This window comes from Myxocyprinus asiaticus, chromosome 35, assembly GCF_019703515.2.
Source record: "Myxocyprinus asiaticus isolate MX2 ecotype Aquarium Trade chromosome 35, UBuf_Myxa_2, whole genome shotgun sequence".
In the NCBI taxonomy this organism is placed as follows: domain Eukaryota; kingdom Metazoa; phylum Chordata; class Actinopteri; order Cypriniformes; family Catostomidae; genus Myxocyprinus; species Myxocyprinus asiaticus.
The window spans coordinates 17,985,132-18,001,915 of NC_059378.1; the positions used below are offsets into that span (position 1 = coordinate 17,985,132).

The following is a 16,784-nucleotide window of genomic DNA, read 5'->3' on the forward strand; positions in this document are numbered from 1 at the left end:
AGAAGAAGATGCACATTTTGGAATGGCCCAATCAGAGCCCAGACCTAAATCCAGTTGAAAACTTATGGAATGACTTGAAGAGGGATGTGCACAGGAGATCCCCTCCAATTTGATCGATCAGGAGGTTTTTATTTTGCAAGGAAGAGTGTGAAAAAATGAACAAATCAAGATGTGCAAAGTTGATTGACTCTTAGTCAAAAAGACTAGCTGCTTTATTAAAAGCAAAAGGTGCTTCAACCAAGTATTAGTTTAGGAGTGTGCACACTTATGCAACCAGGTTATTGTTGATTGGATTATCACATTAAAGGTGTAAAAATATTTGACATGATTTCTCTTGGATTTCTCTTTCACATCTCAAAAACCTGCAATTTTAACAGTGGTGTTTAGACTTTTTTATAGCAACTGAATATAATGTATAATTGGTCACAGCTAGATTAAAGAATTGTTTCTCATAGAAAATAGGTTTAGGTATTATTCCTCAATGATTTAACACTCATGTTGAATTAGTAGTGGAACCATAACTAATGCAAAGAAAGAAAAAAACTTTTAACTGGCAGCTTATGCAAGCAATATTAACTCATACAATGGTAAAAAGTTATGGTGTAATCTTAAAGCTACTAATCATTTTACAGGGTTTTAGAAGGTTAAGTGCATGACAGCAGGTTTTGCAAGTCAAAAGGTTTGATCTGCGTGTGCAGGTGTGTCTTTTTATCACATTCCATCTATTCAGTGGCATTTGAAATTGTACGTGACATGGGAAGCAACAAATGATTTTTTTTTTAACATGCTAAGGCCTATATAAGGCAGTCTTTGGTGGGAATGACTTCAGATGCTTAGCTTTGAAACTGAGGGACATTCTTACTTCCACAGTCTTTTCACCTTGACAAATCATGTCAGTCTTTCGCAATAGTAAGACTTTCAGCATACGGAGTGCATTCGGGTCATCTAGCCTGGGTTCCTCTGGTGGAATGGTCATGAATGGATTGGGGAGTTCAGGTGTCTCTTTGTCTTTTGGTAGACAGAAGTATGGAAGCTCAGGGGGCAATGGTGTCCGCATCTCCAGGTCTATGTCCACTTCATCCTTGGTTATGCCTGCTAACGAGGTCACACTGTATGCTAATGAGAAACAGACAATGCAGAATCTTAATGATCGCCTGGCATCTTACCTGGAGCGGGTAATGTATTATACTAGTTAATCTACCACAACTAAAAAACATTACATTAAAAAATTACAAAGTCTTATTTATAATATAATTTCTAACCCATATTATTAAATTAATGAGTATAACTGCAATGAATTGTTAGCTACTGTAGGTGTATATTGTCCCTGTTTCATTCTTTAATTTTTTTATTTTTTTTTACAGTATATATTCATTTCATTTTTATTTATTCATATTCATTTTACTCCAAAAATATTGCCTTGGAAAATAATGACAATGCAATTTTTTAAATCACAGACATTTTCAAATAGAATTATTTTCTTCATCTTTGACAAATGCACTAATTAATAGTTATATCATTCTAAATTTATTCTAGTCTTTATAATTTTTGCCCTTCAAATTGTACCCCCATGGATGTTTCTTATCATAAACAATTATATATTCCTTAGAAACATTTATATTATGCAGTTAAATTGCAATACTTTTGGGGTTGGAAAAAGTGTAGTGTAAAATGTCCTTATAATTATTCTAAGACCTTAATCTCAAAAAACAAATGAAAGATTCAAGACTGAAAATAAATAAATAAATAAATAAATAGTGCATACATGCCCATATCTAAATCTGCGTGTGTTTTAGGTGCGCACTTTGGAGCATGCCAACGTGAAACTGGAGCTGCAAATTAAGGAGTTTTACGACAACAAGTGCCCGCTGAAGAGCAAAGACATGAGCAGTTATTTTAAAACCACCTCAGAGCTCTGCACACAGGTAAAGTAGTGCTGCTATAATTTGAATCAAGGAGGTCACACCCCTGAAATAAATGAAATGTCGTAATGTAAACTCCCCACTGCTTCACATTATGCAAATACACCATGTTTTGTGTTTCAAATACCAGATATCACAAACACAGTAGGTAAATTCTGTTTATGAGCTATGATATTAACACTGCTTTTAAACCTGAAATCTGGTTTAGGAGATCTGTAAGACTAAATTTAATTGCAGTCATATGATACGTCATGCTAATTTAAAGGGCAACATCTGAACTTTTCCTGGCAAGATTACTAAAACTTTTCCCATTTGTCCTTGAAAGATTCATAGCCATATAGTGCAGAACACTGAGCTCCGTCTGATGCTGGACAATACCAAGCTCGCAGCTGAAGATTTCCAGATGAAGTGCGTGATGTGTACACTTACCAATACTTACATATACTTACACATTTTCAAATCAGAGGCAATGATATGCATTTATACCTTATGAATTTTAAATTGTGTTTAAGTTTACAGTACATTTAATTTACAATGCTGGTAGCTTCATATGCATTACTATAAGTTATAAAATGCTACTAATGAATATAATCCTTTCTTGCCCCATGGTTGTGGCAGGTATGAGACTGAGATGAACTTGCGTATGGTTGTGGATGCAGATTTGGTTCGATTGCGTGGGGTTCTTGGAGAGATTAAATTGTCTGTTGGAGACCTGGAGAACCAGCTCAATGGGCTGAAGGATGAGCTGCTGTACATCAAGAAGAACCATGAAGAGGTCACAATACCATTTTTTTATTGATCGCTCCATCCATCATCCATCCATCCATCCATCCATCCATCCATCCATCCATCCATCCATCCATCCATCAATCCATCATCCATCCATTAACCATCCATCCATTCATCATCCATCCACCCATTATCCATCCATCCATTCATCCACCATTATCCATCCATTCATCCATCCATCTACTCATCCATCATCTATCCATCCATCTATCCATCCATCCACCCACCCATTATCCATCCATCCATCCATCTATCCATCCATCAACTATCCTTCCATCCATCCATCTATCCTCCCATTTTCCATCCATCCATCCATCCATCCATCCATTTTCCATCCATCCATCCATCCATCCATCCATCCATCCATCCATCCATCCATCTATCCATCCACCCATTATCCATCCATCCATCCATCCATCCATCCATCTATCTATCTATCTATCTATCTATCTATCTATCTATCTATCTATCTATCCATGTCCTCTGTTAACTGAGACAAACACCCCAGGAAGAACCATGAAGAGGTCACAATACAATTTTTTTAATTGATCGCTCCATCAATCCATCCATCCATCCATTCATAATCCATCCATTATCCATCCATCATCCATCCATCCATCTATCCATCCATCCATCCATCCATCCATCCATGTCCTCTGTTAACTGAAACAAACACCCCCACAATCAGTTTAAGCAATCATGATTTTGTAAATTGTGTCACAAAAAAATCACATATGAGATAATACTTTTTTCCCCACTTCTTTTCCACAGGATCTGCATTTGTTGCGTGAACAGCAATCTGGCTCTGTTAACGTTGAGATCGACTGTGCAACTCAATCACACCTTGACAAGGAACTGCAGGAGATGAGAGCTCAGTATGAGACCCTTATTGAAAAAAACTGCAGGGAGGCTGAAAAATGGTTTCACAGCAAGGTGAGCCAGTAAGACAAGTTCATTGCTTCCTTGTAAAGTAAACAAAATGCCAGAACCTGTTATCTCAAAACTCTGTGGTGAGTGGCAGGTTAACATTTATCATAAAGATCAGCAGATGGCACAATATAAAGTGACTGGAATGTATTAATTCTCTCTGACATTTGAAGGAAATCCCTTAACAATGAAAGGGATGCTTTAAAACAAGAATTACAATACACTGTGTTATCGAAAGGAACTATGTGATTGTATTCAGGTAATCGTTAAAGCCTTTTGTGCTCTGCTGTCAAAACTGTCAAAAAAGTATTTTGTTTTGTCTGGCTTAGGCAATTGTAAGAGCTGAAAAATGTCCCATGGTTGAGACAGTTTATCAGTTTGTACAGTAATATAACAGTGACGAACTCAGGTAATAATCTAAATACTGGTTACAAATGGTTACAGTGGTCTGTTCACAAAGATACCTGTAATTACCATATTTCGTGACTCAATTCTCATGGCTTATTGCTTGTCTGTTTTTTAGGCAGAGGTTTTGCAGACTCAAGTGACCACCAGCAGTACTGAGATCAAGACATCTCAGACTGAACTCACTGTTCTCAAGAGAACTTTCCAGAGCCTTGAGATAGAACTACAAGGGCTTTTCACAATGGTACAGCCTTGACATGTCTCTGTATGAACCCTTATCTTTCTCAAACAGTAGCTACCCTGACATTTCTGTTTACTTTTTATTGACGTTTCCCAGATAAATGTGTGTAAAATGAACAGTCATTTGAACTCACAATTAATTATTCCTTAAAAAGTTGCACCCCCAGTATTAAATCAGTATTTAATCTCGTATATCTATTAAATTTCGGAGTGACTATTTGCACTAGGTGCCACATAGCACGGCCATTTGCATTCCGATAGTCTGGTGAAAAAAACAGAAAGTGAAGACAAACTGCACTCTTTGTATTGCTGCAGTGGTGTAGTGTTAAGACAGCGTGATTGAACTTTTATTCGTGCAGACGACCCAGGTATCTTGTTTCCTGTCTCCACTATTAATATTTTCTTTGATACTACTTAAATAATAAATCAAAATGAATAGAATGGTTGATTTTCTTGCAGTGATTTAGTCACAGTGAATCTCAGGAGTTGAGTGAAAGGTTTGATCTGGTTAAAATTAACCATGGTTTTACTATCGTAATATTTTAGTAACCATGCTTTTTGGTGGAAGCCATAGTTTTAATGCAATTAACCATGGTGTTACAACAGTAATAAGTGTTAATATAGTAACCATGTTTCATTTTGTGGTTTACTACAAAATACCATGGTGATACTATGGTTACTGTAGTAAAACCATGGTTAATTTTTTGTAAGGGAAGGTTAGGGTTAGGTTTAGGGGTATGGGTTTGTGTAGGGTGTCTATGGGACTTTAAATAAACACATTGAACACACTGCAGTGATGCCCCTAAACTGTATGTTAGTTTTTAATTAGGGGTGCAAAAAAGGGTGTAATTAGCATCTAACATTATTTGCACTTAGTGCAAAGAAGATGCATTTTGTTGCTATTTTCAGTTTGTGCACAATCACTTAGTGCAAATGGCCTCTGCCATTACATTTATTCAAGAGTCCATAAGATTTCAAAAACAAGTCCCAGCCAACTTTCTTCCAATAGTAATATAAAGTAATATATTAATATATTTTATATTAGTAATATAAAAAGAATCAGAATCAGAAGAATATGCTCTGACATGTTTTGCTCTGTTGCTCATGTATCTAATGTGATTTTGAATCTGGCTTCTAACTTTCCCAATAAATAAAAGAGGCTTAAAAGATCAATTATTTAAAACAAGCCTTAAATAGTTTAAACAGCTTGTGTACTTAAAAATGGTTCACCCAAAAATTTAAATTCTGTCATCATTAACAGTATGTCATCCCACAAGCAGAATGTTAGCTTCAGTCACCATTCACTTTCACTGTATAGAAAAAAATGCATTGAAAGTGAATGGTGACTAGCCCTAACATTGTGCCTAACATCTCCTTTTGAGTTCCACGGAAGAAAGAGAGTCATACATGTTTTTAACAAAATGAAGGTGAGTGAATGATAACAGAATTTTCATTTTTGGTTGAACTATCTCAGTAACACCAGTGGTTCTCAACTGGTTTTGGTTTAGGACCTAAATTTTTTACACTGGACGTCAAGTGGCGACCCAACACTAATACTGTATGTCCTTACAATTAAACATTGATATATGTTAATATTTTCATTTGCCCAACAATATGCAAAATTAATAACAGGACATGAATTTTGTTAATTCATTAACAATAGAAGTGTGATCCCAGCCCACAGAGCAAACACTGGGCCAAATATTGTATTAGTATTAGCTTTAAATTTGCACCAAAATACCATAGAGTTTTATTAGATGCATGCAAACGGCGTAGCAGCCATGGGGACTAATCAACGCGGCTCCGTTCATTTCTACAAAGTTGCTTTCAACAATGCTCATTTATCCATGTTTTTTATTGGCATTGATGTTGATCTAAATTAATAATCTAGAGATGTGGAACAAATAAATTAGAGTTATTTATCGGCATATTGTTCTTGATTGGCAGCATTACGTGAAATGATCTGCAGAAAAAAAAAACAATGGACAATCCTTCTTCTAAGCACACATTGTAAGTGGAGTTTATATCAGCACATGAGTCTTCATTAAGTTATGCTTTTTACATTATGTTTGTGAGGTAATAGTTTGATCGGTTATTTTTGCCAATTTAAGCAGATTACTAGATCTGTGTTAAATATTTAAAGCTATTTTTAATATCAGCTCCTGTTTTTTACCTCTATGTTGGTGTGCAGTTGACAAACTGTAGGGAAAAGATAGATCTGCTGTGTTCTTAGAACACTTAGGTATTTTACTGAAGTGAATAGATATGTAGACAAGCTTTTTTATACATGAAAACATACAGACTTTATTGAAACTCATTATAATTATTACAAGACTATTATTGTTGTCTTTTGATAAAAGTCATGCTCAGCAGCTCAAAAACTGTAGGGAAATTATAGATTTGCTTTGTTCTTATAATTCTTAAAACCTCTACTAAAATTTCTTTGTAGGTCTGTAGACACAAATTTTAAAGGATTCAAATGACAGTGACAGTGAAACCTTCTGGCATCATCAGAAATGGTCACTGAATCATTAAATGGATCTGAACGGATTTTGGTGAATGTAGTCAAAACACTCGAGCCACTTGGATGCATTTAAATCCGTCAGTACACAAGCACAGAGTAAAAAATAAAAATTTTTGTCATTATTGTAACTGATTAAAAAATTTATTCAGGACCAGCTTGTGCTCATCCTTTTATTGTCATGTGTGAAACAGAAGCAAGTGCTCCACAAGATGCCCTTTATTTTTGCAGCTAATTGTGCAAAATTTTGCAATTATTATACTACAAATATTAAAAGTAAATAATACGTATATATTAATACAATAATGATATCATACTTGTATATTAATATATACTGTAATATATTAATACTGCACTGTAAGTGTTGGGTCTGTGCAAGCCACCTACTCACAGATGTGTCCCCCACAATTTTTAAATGTCTGCTGTGCTCCTGATGCATGCACAGCCTTTGACATCAACAGCAAAAGATATGGGCATCAACTCCCTTGACTCCCAATTATTTGCACTGAAATATTTTATCTCTTTATTTGATCATATTCTCGTTTTCCACAGAAACAACAGCTGGAGCAAAGTGTTACTGATGTGGGCCTGCGCTATACGGTCCAGCTGAGTCAGCTGCAGTTGCGCATAGACCACCTGCAGGAGGAGCTACAGAGACTCAATGCCAACATGCAGCATCAGTCCTCAGAGTACCAGCTGCTGCTGGACATCAAGATGAGGCTGGAGATGGAGATCGCTGAATACAGGAGGCTGCTGGATGGAGAAGCGCGAGCGTAAGAAGGATAGATACCTTTAGATGTTTACATTTTTTGCTCTGTTCAGGTGCATCTGAACAGATTTGCTGTAGTTGGTGTTCAAGAGGTAGTTCACCAAAAAATGAAAATTCTGTCATTATTTATTTGTTCTTCCAAACCAGTATGACTTACTTTCTTCCGTAAAACACAAAATGTTCACTTTCGTTGTGTGGAAAAAAGATACTATTAAGTGAATGGTGATTGAGGCTATAATTCAGCCTAACATCTCCTTTTGTATTTCATGAAAGAATGAAAAACAACATGAGGGTGGGTAAATAATGACAGAATTTTCATTTTTGCATGAACAGTTTCTTTAATGTATTTGGTCATTTACTGTATTGTGATGAGAACCAGGGTTTGTTGTTGTGTAGGACTGTCATAAGCACGTCTGAATCTTTAATGACTAAAAGTCAGAGACTGACAGAGACAGTGACCAAATCAGTGGAGATAAAGGAGGAAGAGGAAGGTGAGTAAAATGAAAAGTAATTCTTTCCATTGACCCCTTCATTCAGCCTTCTGTAATCTTGTATGTCCATTCATCTATTTATCCATCCATCCCTCCATTTCAATCATGCACCCAAAAACGTGGGGTAGAAAAGAATGGAACCAGTAAAACATATAGGATCTGTCTGCTTAACTCTTGCAGAGCATAACCCTCATCACCAGCGCAGAGTGAAGGTCATTGTGGAGGAGCTTGTGGATGGTCAAGTCGTGTCCACTTCAGTTGATGAAAAACTCCAGGAAGTCAACTAAGAAGATAATCCAACAAGAAAACACATGCAAAGATTAATATATGCTTTTCAATGGCTTTTCAGCAATTTTTTTTAGCAGAAAAACAATTATGAGGCACAAAACAATTCATGAAACTGCAAACTGCACAAGGTAGCATACATAAATGTCAAACCACTGTTTCAGCAAACAGATAGGCTATTGTTATTAATAAATTGTAAACAATGACACCATATAACACATGTGATGACCCTTTTAACAAAATGTGACAACCTGCCTCAAGTTGACTTATGAAATATAGTAACCCTTGTTCTATACAGAATTTTTTGTTTTTGTTAAAATCTACCTTTACAGCTGATGTGTGTAATTATTAATTTTTTTATGTTGAAATTATTTCTCGTATCCCTACTTTATATGCAGAATCAACTATAAGCAAGCCAATTGTACACGGAGTTCACCTAACAGTGTAACACTGTGGAGCTATCCAAATATTTCTCAGTTTGTTTGAGCGGCCCGTACAACTGAGAAGGATATAGCTGCAGGCAGAGCTCCAAAAAGGGGCGGGATCTAACCTAACCCTTTCCCTAACCCTAAGTGGAAGTGACACCCCCTTTTGAAATTGCTGCAACCCCCTTTTGGAGTAACCCCGCCCCTTCTGGAGTGTCCCTGCCCATTTAAGAGATTCCGCCCCAATTTGGAGATCTCCACAAGATCATTATGAAAATAGAATAGCTAATGTTGATTACTGGCTCAGCAGCAAAACCACAAAAAAAAAAAAAAATAAGCATTTGTGTAATTTTACCTTTGACACAACACCTTATAGTTACTGAGATGTGGACCCCCTTTGTGTCTCTGTATAACTATAGGCTAGATTTCATGTTTTGTTGCTTTGATGACTGTCAGAGGTAGAACAACTAGACTGTGTAATTTTGGTGTGCTTTATATTCTAGCCACTAGATGTCACAGTGCGTCCATGGTACATAATGCTCTAGTTGGAGCACACGAGGGGACGCACCGATTGTGAAGGTATTGCAACCAACAAATGTTGCCTTGCAAAGGACCAGTAGTTATTTATCGTTACTAACTCTACCCTAAAACACTACTTTATTTAAATCCTATCACAATAAGTTTGGATTTTAAAAACGTATTTTATTTGAAAATTAAAAGTAATAGGCTAGTAAATAGTAAATTATGGCAGGCTAGTAGGCTATCACTCAGATTCAGTGTGGCTTATAATAAACCACATCATGATTAAAAAAAAAAAACAAAAAAAAAGAATATTAATAACCCATGGCAGGTCTTTTTCAAACTTGTCTTGTGCCAAAAAATATTTTGCTTTTGAAAGTTACAGGGCTGAAGGTGCAAAAGTGGCTAAAAAATATAATTGCACTACATCATATTATTTAAATGTATATTCTGGGTTCAATACAAGCTAAGCTTAATAGACCGCATTAGTGGCATAATGTTGATTACCGTAAAAAATGTATTGAATAGTTCTTCCTTTTCTTAAAAAAATTAATACTGAGGTTACAGTGTGGCATTTACAGTGCAGGTGAATGGAGCAAATGTTTTGGAGAGTTTAAATGCAGAAATGTGAAGCATTTAATTTTATAAAAGCACTTTCATCAGTTCTTCAGTAGTTGTTTAAACAGTTGTTTTTACGGTGGTTGTAGGGTTTAAGGGTTTATGGTGTTACATTGTCATGGCAATGAAGTTGTAAAATTGGATATAACTTTACACAGAAACAGATATTAAACAATTTTATCACACTAAAATCACTTACTGTAACAGTGAGTATTTTAATGTGTACGGATTGGCCCCATTGACTTCCATTGGAAGTGCCTCACTGGAACCCAGATTTTTGCTTTATTTATTTTTTTTTTTTTTTAAAGAAAAGGAGGTGCAAGTCAAAATCAATTTTTGTGCAATCATGGCAGTATTCTTGTGATTTATACAACAAAAAAACATTTTTTTTAGCTGAAATACTTTTAAAAAATTACATAGTGGAAAAAATTACATAGTAAAAGCATAATTATATTTTGGCATATATTTTATTTACATACTTTATTCCATATAACATTGAAATACAACGGGGCTAAATGGGGGTGACACATGGCCCCTGGGGTAAAATGCACTTTTAATTTTATTTCCTTCCAAAACACTATACAGCAACATAAACTACCACTGTACTTTCTTAAACATTTGTTTGTCACTATACACTGCAAATATTCCTGATCCATGAGATCATTGCGTGCAATGTCTAAAGTTGTCTTTTTTTCCTTCTTCTTCTTTTTTTATTTTTATTTTCTCCCCTTTTCTCCCCCAATTTGGAATGCCCAATTCCCAATGCACTCTAAGTTCTTGTGGTGGCATACTGACTCAATCTGGGTGGCAGAGGATGAATCTCTGCTTCTGAGACCATCAATCTGTGCATCTTATCATGTGGCTTGTGAGCGCGTTACCACTGAGACATAGCGTGTAGAGGCCCAGGCTATTCTCTGCATCCACACACAACTCACAATGCGCCCCACCAAGTGAGAACCACACATTATTGCGACCACAAGGAGGTTACCCCATGTGACTCTACCCTCCCTAGCAACCGGGCCAAATTGTTTGCTTAGGAGACCTGGCTGGAGTCACTCAGCATGCCCTGGGATTTGGACTGGCGAACTCCAGGGGTGGTAGTCAGTGTCTTTACTCGCTGAGCTACCCAGGCCCCCCTGAAGTTGTCATAAGTGTAATATTGAATCATTTTAAAAATGTTACAAATTTATGTAGCAAATGAGAATCCCTGAATTTATTGCATTTATTTTAGACAAAATACTTATTTGTAATTTTCAGTTTTGTTCAAAGTGATAAATCAAAAGTTTTTAAATAACTTTCCAAAAAGTGAAAGAATAGTATTTTGGGGTAAAAAGCCCTTCTGTTGCAGGGGCTAAAGGCCACTAAAAACACATTGTTTTTCATAAGTGGTGTGAATAGATTTATAGATTGTATATAGAATTGATTGTTTATAGAATACCTGCGATGTTATGAAAGGACAAATGTGATTGAAATGAACAGAAAATGGTTAACTGGTTAAATGGTTTTAAATAAAACAACCTTCCATTATTATTTCTTGTCACACAAATTATGTTGCTCCACCAATCCATTCAATATAAGTACATGTATTTTTTCAATCTTGATACACTTTGTGACCAGGAAAAATGTTCCTTAACTTGTGCATTTAGCCCCTTTTTACCCTAATGTTGAACTCCCCGACATGCAATTTGGTTGATAAAAAAAAAAAAAATCTAAAATTAAAATGAATGTTATTTTGCATTACACACTAAACAGAGTCTTAGTCAGAAGGACACACATGGCACATATATGCACATATACATTTATTGTAACTGGAACCCAGTTTCTGTGTACTCAAAAAAAATAAATACAAAAAAAAACTGCCATTGTGAGACAGGAGAGACTAGTTTGATTTATTAAGTTTCGAGTGAATCACCTTATACCTATTGACAAAGTTTTCTTTGTTTTAGTATAATCCTTCAAAACGATGACTGTTTAGGCAAGTTGTAACAGAAAATATCTACTTTTGGGCTTAATACCTTAATACATATTATAGTACTCATACATGGCCTGTTTACATAATCTTACAAATAAAAGTATCCTTTAATATGCTAGGGGATTAAATCGGCTTCATATTGTCATGAGATTTATTTGAATAACATTCCTTACTGTCACTCTTCTATGAGTGCAGGAGGCAAAAAGTAGGTTGAGAGAGTGAGATGGTAAAACAAATCAGAGGCCCTGGCTGGCTCTCAAACGTTACATGTAACACGTAACTGCATCCACCAGTGAAATTAACAAAATCGTACAACTTACTGGTGCAAAGAAATATGTTTCTTTTTGCCTTTGAACACAAAAGGAGATTTAGACAGAATGTGAGCCTCAGACACCATTTACTTTCATTCTATGGAAGAAAATGATGCGATGAAAGTGAACAGTGACTAAGACTAACATTCTGCCTTACATCTCCTTTTGTGTTCCATGGAAGAATGAAAGTCGTATGAGGTTTTAAAAAAGGGAGTGAGTAAATGATAACAGAATCTTCATTTTTGGGTTAATAATCCCTTTAACAGTAAATAAATAAATAAATAAATAAATAAAAAATGAATTCGAATTTTTGTTTTATGGAAAGCAATATCAAAGTAATTTATAAATGTAATATAATTGATTGCAATTTATTAAAGCCACAACAAACAAGACAACAATAAACAGTCCAAAATACATAGTTTACCTTTTCTGAGACATGCAATTATGCTATTTGATATTTTTGCCTTTTATTGCTACTACACATGCAAAGGAAGATAAGTGCTATATTGTTGTCAGTGTCATGCACAGATACTGGGCAGGTTGGTTGCAGGTTAAAAAGCTAGAGCTGGTGTTGAAATAATAAACTTTAGACAATATGACTGAATATGTGGTCTTCGTGTAGAGCAGGACTGTCTGGTCTGATGACTGTATGACTAATTTTCATGTCAGTTTGTGTAAAGAATCTTTACAACCTGCCTGAATTAATGTATAACTTTATAAGCCCAAAAGAATATGACACCCTAGAAAAGACAGAAACTGAATGTAACCTCCTGTTTCTTTCATTCTGTTTCCTTAACTGAGCCATCCATTAAAATCTGTGTCTCTTATTATTTAAGTACAGTCAAAGGAAAGCATTAAAAAATGACAAAGAGATTCTTGGAAAATATTCTAACTTGCATTTACATAGATGGGAAATCAAGATAATCCAACAGCACTCAATCAAGGTTTTGAGGCTACTCAGTGTTGAGGAGTTCTTGTTACTGATCCTTTATGTTGGTAATAATTCATGTCTTTATAAACATTTTTGTGTTTCTCAGAAAGTAAGTCTTGGGCATGTTTGTACCATTGACCATGTTTATTTGATTATATAACTAGGGTGTGGACAGATAGTCAAAGCCCCCCTTTTTTATTTCACTGAATTTCTGGTTCAAAAAGAATAAACATAGTCTTGAGGTTTATTTTTGAAAAGGACTCTGTAATTAATCTTAAATTACTTGATTAACATAATTCATTTAAAGTGAATATTTAAAGCCCTTGGCTAAATTACACAGTGTGAGCATCAGATGGCGTCACTGGAGCGTTGATTAATGAGTCATCAGTGAAAACTAGTTTGGTCAAGCTCATTCAAGCTCTCATACATAGTAAGAGGTAACAGGCAGACACACCCATGAAATACTATGCACAATAAATGCATCTGTTCTCAAAATAATCATAATAATCTATACCGGTATGGCATTTTCTCATAGTCTTAAAAGATTGTTCAGTTCAGAATGCCCATTAATGAAATCGAGCAGTTTGGCTCATGTTATTAATTATTTATTGTGTAGGTCACAGAAAAATAACAGTTTATTTTCCCCTAGCAGGATTGGGAACCATTCTAACATGTTTTATATATATATATATATATATATATAAGAGTGCGGCCCTGGAGGGTACAGGGATCCAGACTGCGGCCCCTGACCTTTCCGAAGTTGAGTAGCCCTGCTCTAAATGCAACTTAATTTTTGCTCTAAATTTACATTTGTACTCCACTAACAGTTAGGTTTAGGGTTGGGGTTTGGTTTAGGGGATAGAATTCATAAAATAAGCATTCCTGTTGACTTAAATCATTTACACCTAAAAATACAATTTGCTTTTGACACCACTCTGTCCACATTTCACCTGGAAACTGGGGAATAGCTTGGAAAATATTGGATTGAAGACCCAAATGGTGCTTGAATCCTGATGATTTTAATTTTTAAAGAAGTGCTAGAGTGTTATTAAAATCAAGATGGCTGAACAAATGTTGAACAAAAACAAAGATTTTTAGAAGAATATTTCAGCTCTGTAGGTCCTCACAATGCAAGTGAATAGTTACCAACATTTTGAAGCTCCAAAAGCATATAAAGGCAACATAAAAGTCAAAACAGATCAACATTTAAGTCCTTTTACCTATCAGTCTCTACTTTAACTTCCACATTCTTCTTCTTTTGTTTTGGTGATTCGCATTCTTTGTGGACATCACCACGTATTGGGCAGGGAGAAGAATTTATAGTAAAAAAGGACATAAATATTGATCTCTTTCTCACCCACACCTATGGCATCACTTCTGAACATATGGATATAACCACTGGAGTCTTTTGGTTTACTTTTATGCTGCCTTTGTATGCTTTTGGAGCTTCAAATTTTGGTACCCATTCACTTGCATTGTATGGATCTACAGAGCTGAATTATTCTTCTAAAAATCTTCGTTTGTGTTCAGCAGAAGAAAGAAAGTCATACACATCTGTGATGGCATAAGGTTGAGTAAGTAATAAATGCTGAAAATTTCCACACAAATCAAATTAATTTGTCTAACCTATAATTTATTGCATATGCCATGACCGTCACTTATTCTGTCTTTTGTGAGTAAGTGAGTGAATTGTGCATGATGTACCCAATAAATCTGGTATTGTTGAGAGACATAACATTCTTGATTGTCATTAATAATATAGATGCCTAAGGTAATTATACTCAATGTATAATGTATCAAAATAATTATATATAAATGTGCATGTATTTGAGTTTGATTTTGCAATCAGGGCATGCTTATATGAGTTTGTAAAAACATTTACCATTGCTACAGAGAACAACAGGTATTGGCATGAACTGTTTTTGTGAGAACAAAACAGGAAGCCTGAGTCATGAAGTATCATGCAGTATCTTGCAGGCAGTTTCAGGTGGATATGAGAGACCTCAACAAAAGCCAGGGATATGCCACCCAATACCAAGTTGTCAATCAAACCACAGAACCCTAGATGGGTGTGATTCAATGCACTATGCTTCCTTCAGGGCAAGATGTCATATTTATTACTGCACTCTAAGAAGAATCTGAGTTATAATATGAACTTCTGACACTGTTTAAATGGTATATGTTTTACCAGTTGTTAAAGGAAATGAGTAGTGACAGTTTATAAGACATAGTTCAGACACTACCTTTGGGTATCCCCTTTCTAACTTAGGTATAATGCTAAATACAGGGTTATTTAAACCTCAGGGTGGAGGCTAGGTATAGAATTATGTGCAGGTACTTTAAAGGGTGGAATATGTTGAATAACAAGACCACAACACTGAAGTTGTTACCTGGAAAGGATGTTCTAGTGATGGCATAATTGACCCAATCAATTGAACAATACAAGGAACACAAACACACACACACACACACACACACACACACACACACACACAAACTTGTTTTTATATCATTGTGGGGACTCTCCATAGACATCCATGCATTTGATAGATTTTATACCAATCTAACGACAATTTCTATCCCCTAACCCTACCCCTAAACCTAACCCTCACGAAACCTTTTCGCATTTTTACATTTTCAAAAAAACATTGTTTAGTATGTTTAATAAGCCATTTCCCTTGTGGGGACCACTGGCTGGGCCCAACAATGCAGGTGATCTCAGGTTTTACTATCCTTGTGAGGACATTTGGGGATGTTTAGCATAAACATGTACACAAACACACACACGCGCGCGCCCGCACACATACACACATGGTTGTAACCTTGCAAATATCAATATTAACCCTGCAACACCACATTTGAACACATTCACAGTTATTCACACATTGTCACAGCCCCGTCGGTCTCCACAACATCTGCCATCATCCGCTCTGTCACCAAAATTCTAATTTCATCATCATTCCATTATCAGTTCCACCTGTGTCCAATATCATCATAAAGGACTCTATATACACTGATGAGCCAAAACATTATGACCACCTGCCTAATATGCTGTTGATCCTCCGCATGCCGCCGAAACAGCGCCCACCCGTCGAAGCATGGACTCTTTAGGACCCTTGAAGGTGTCCTGTGGTATCTGGCACCAAGACATTAGCAGAAGATCCTTCAGGTCCTGCAAGCTGCGAGGTGGAGCAGCCATGGATAAGACTTGTTGATCCAGCACATCCCACAGATTCTCTATTGGATTGAGATCTGGGGAATTTGGAGGCCAGGATAACACCTTGAACTCTTCATCATGTTCCTCAACCATTCCCGAACAATGTGCCTCATTCATGAAACATGAGCAGAACAAATTTTTGTGTAAATAGTTTGTAAAGCCGGTCTGATGTAAATTTTCGGATTCATGAAAGTTTTCGTATTTTCAAAATGTTAGTCGGTGCCAGGCCCGGTTCCAGATCAAAATCATTGAGGATGCTTCTGAAAATAGTGGGGGTGCTCTGTATAAAGTGGAGATGTATTGCAATTACAAATTTTTTAATAGATTAAATTATGTTTAAATGCTGCTAAAACAACATAAAGAAATGTTGTTGTTTTTTATGTACAAAACATTTATTGCTTTGTTTTTGTTTTTTCTTTACATGATCTTTCGATGAAAATGA

At 35.8% G+C, this 16,784-nt stretch overlaps 1 protein-coding gene across 1 annotated transcript; it reads left to right on the plus strand.

Annotated features, from left to right (window-relative positions):
* Positions 1-843: 843 nt before the first annotated feature.
* Positions 844-11,383, plus strand: LOC127425824 (keratin, type I cytoskeletal 19-like). Its single transcript, XM_051672108.1, has 9 exons — positions 844-1,175; positions 1,797-1,925; positions 2,248-2,330; positions 2,541-2,697; positions 3,483-3,644; positions 4,162-4,287; positions 7,357-7,577; positions 7,970-8,064; positions 8,245-11,383. The coding sequence occupies exons 1-9, from the start codon at positions 891-893 to the stop codon at positions 8,349-8,351; spliced, it is 1,365 nt and encodes a 454-aa protein (XP_051528068.1). The 5' UTR covers positions 844-890; the 3' UTR covers positions 8,352-11,383.
* The last annotated feature ends 5,401 nt before the right edge of the window (positions 11,384-16,784 follow it).

What these genes read in the sequence shown, in the direction of transcription:
- LOC127425824 (XM_051672108.1), top strand. Translation starts at nt 891, where the DNA reads ATGTCAGTCTTTCGCAATAGTAAGACTTTCAGCATACGGAGTGCATTC. An exon ending in CCTCAGAGCTCTGCACACAG is followed by an intron (nt 1,926 to 2,247) that starts GTAAAGTAGTGC and finishes TGTCCTTGAAAG; the next exon opens with ATTCATAGCCATATAGTGCA. An exon ending in TACAAGGGCTTTTCACAATG is followed by an intron (nt 4,288 to 7,356) that starts GTACAGCCTTGA and finishes CGTTTTCCACAG; the next exon opens with AAACAACAGCTGGAGCAAAG.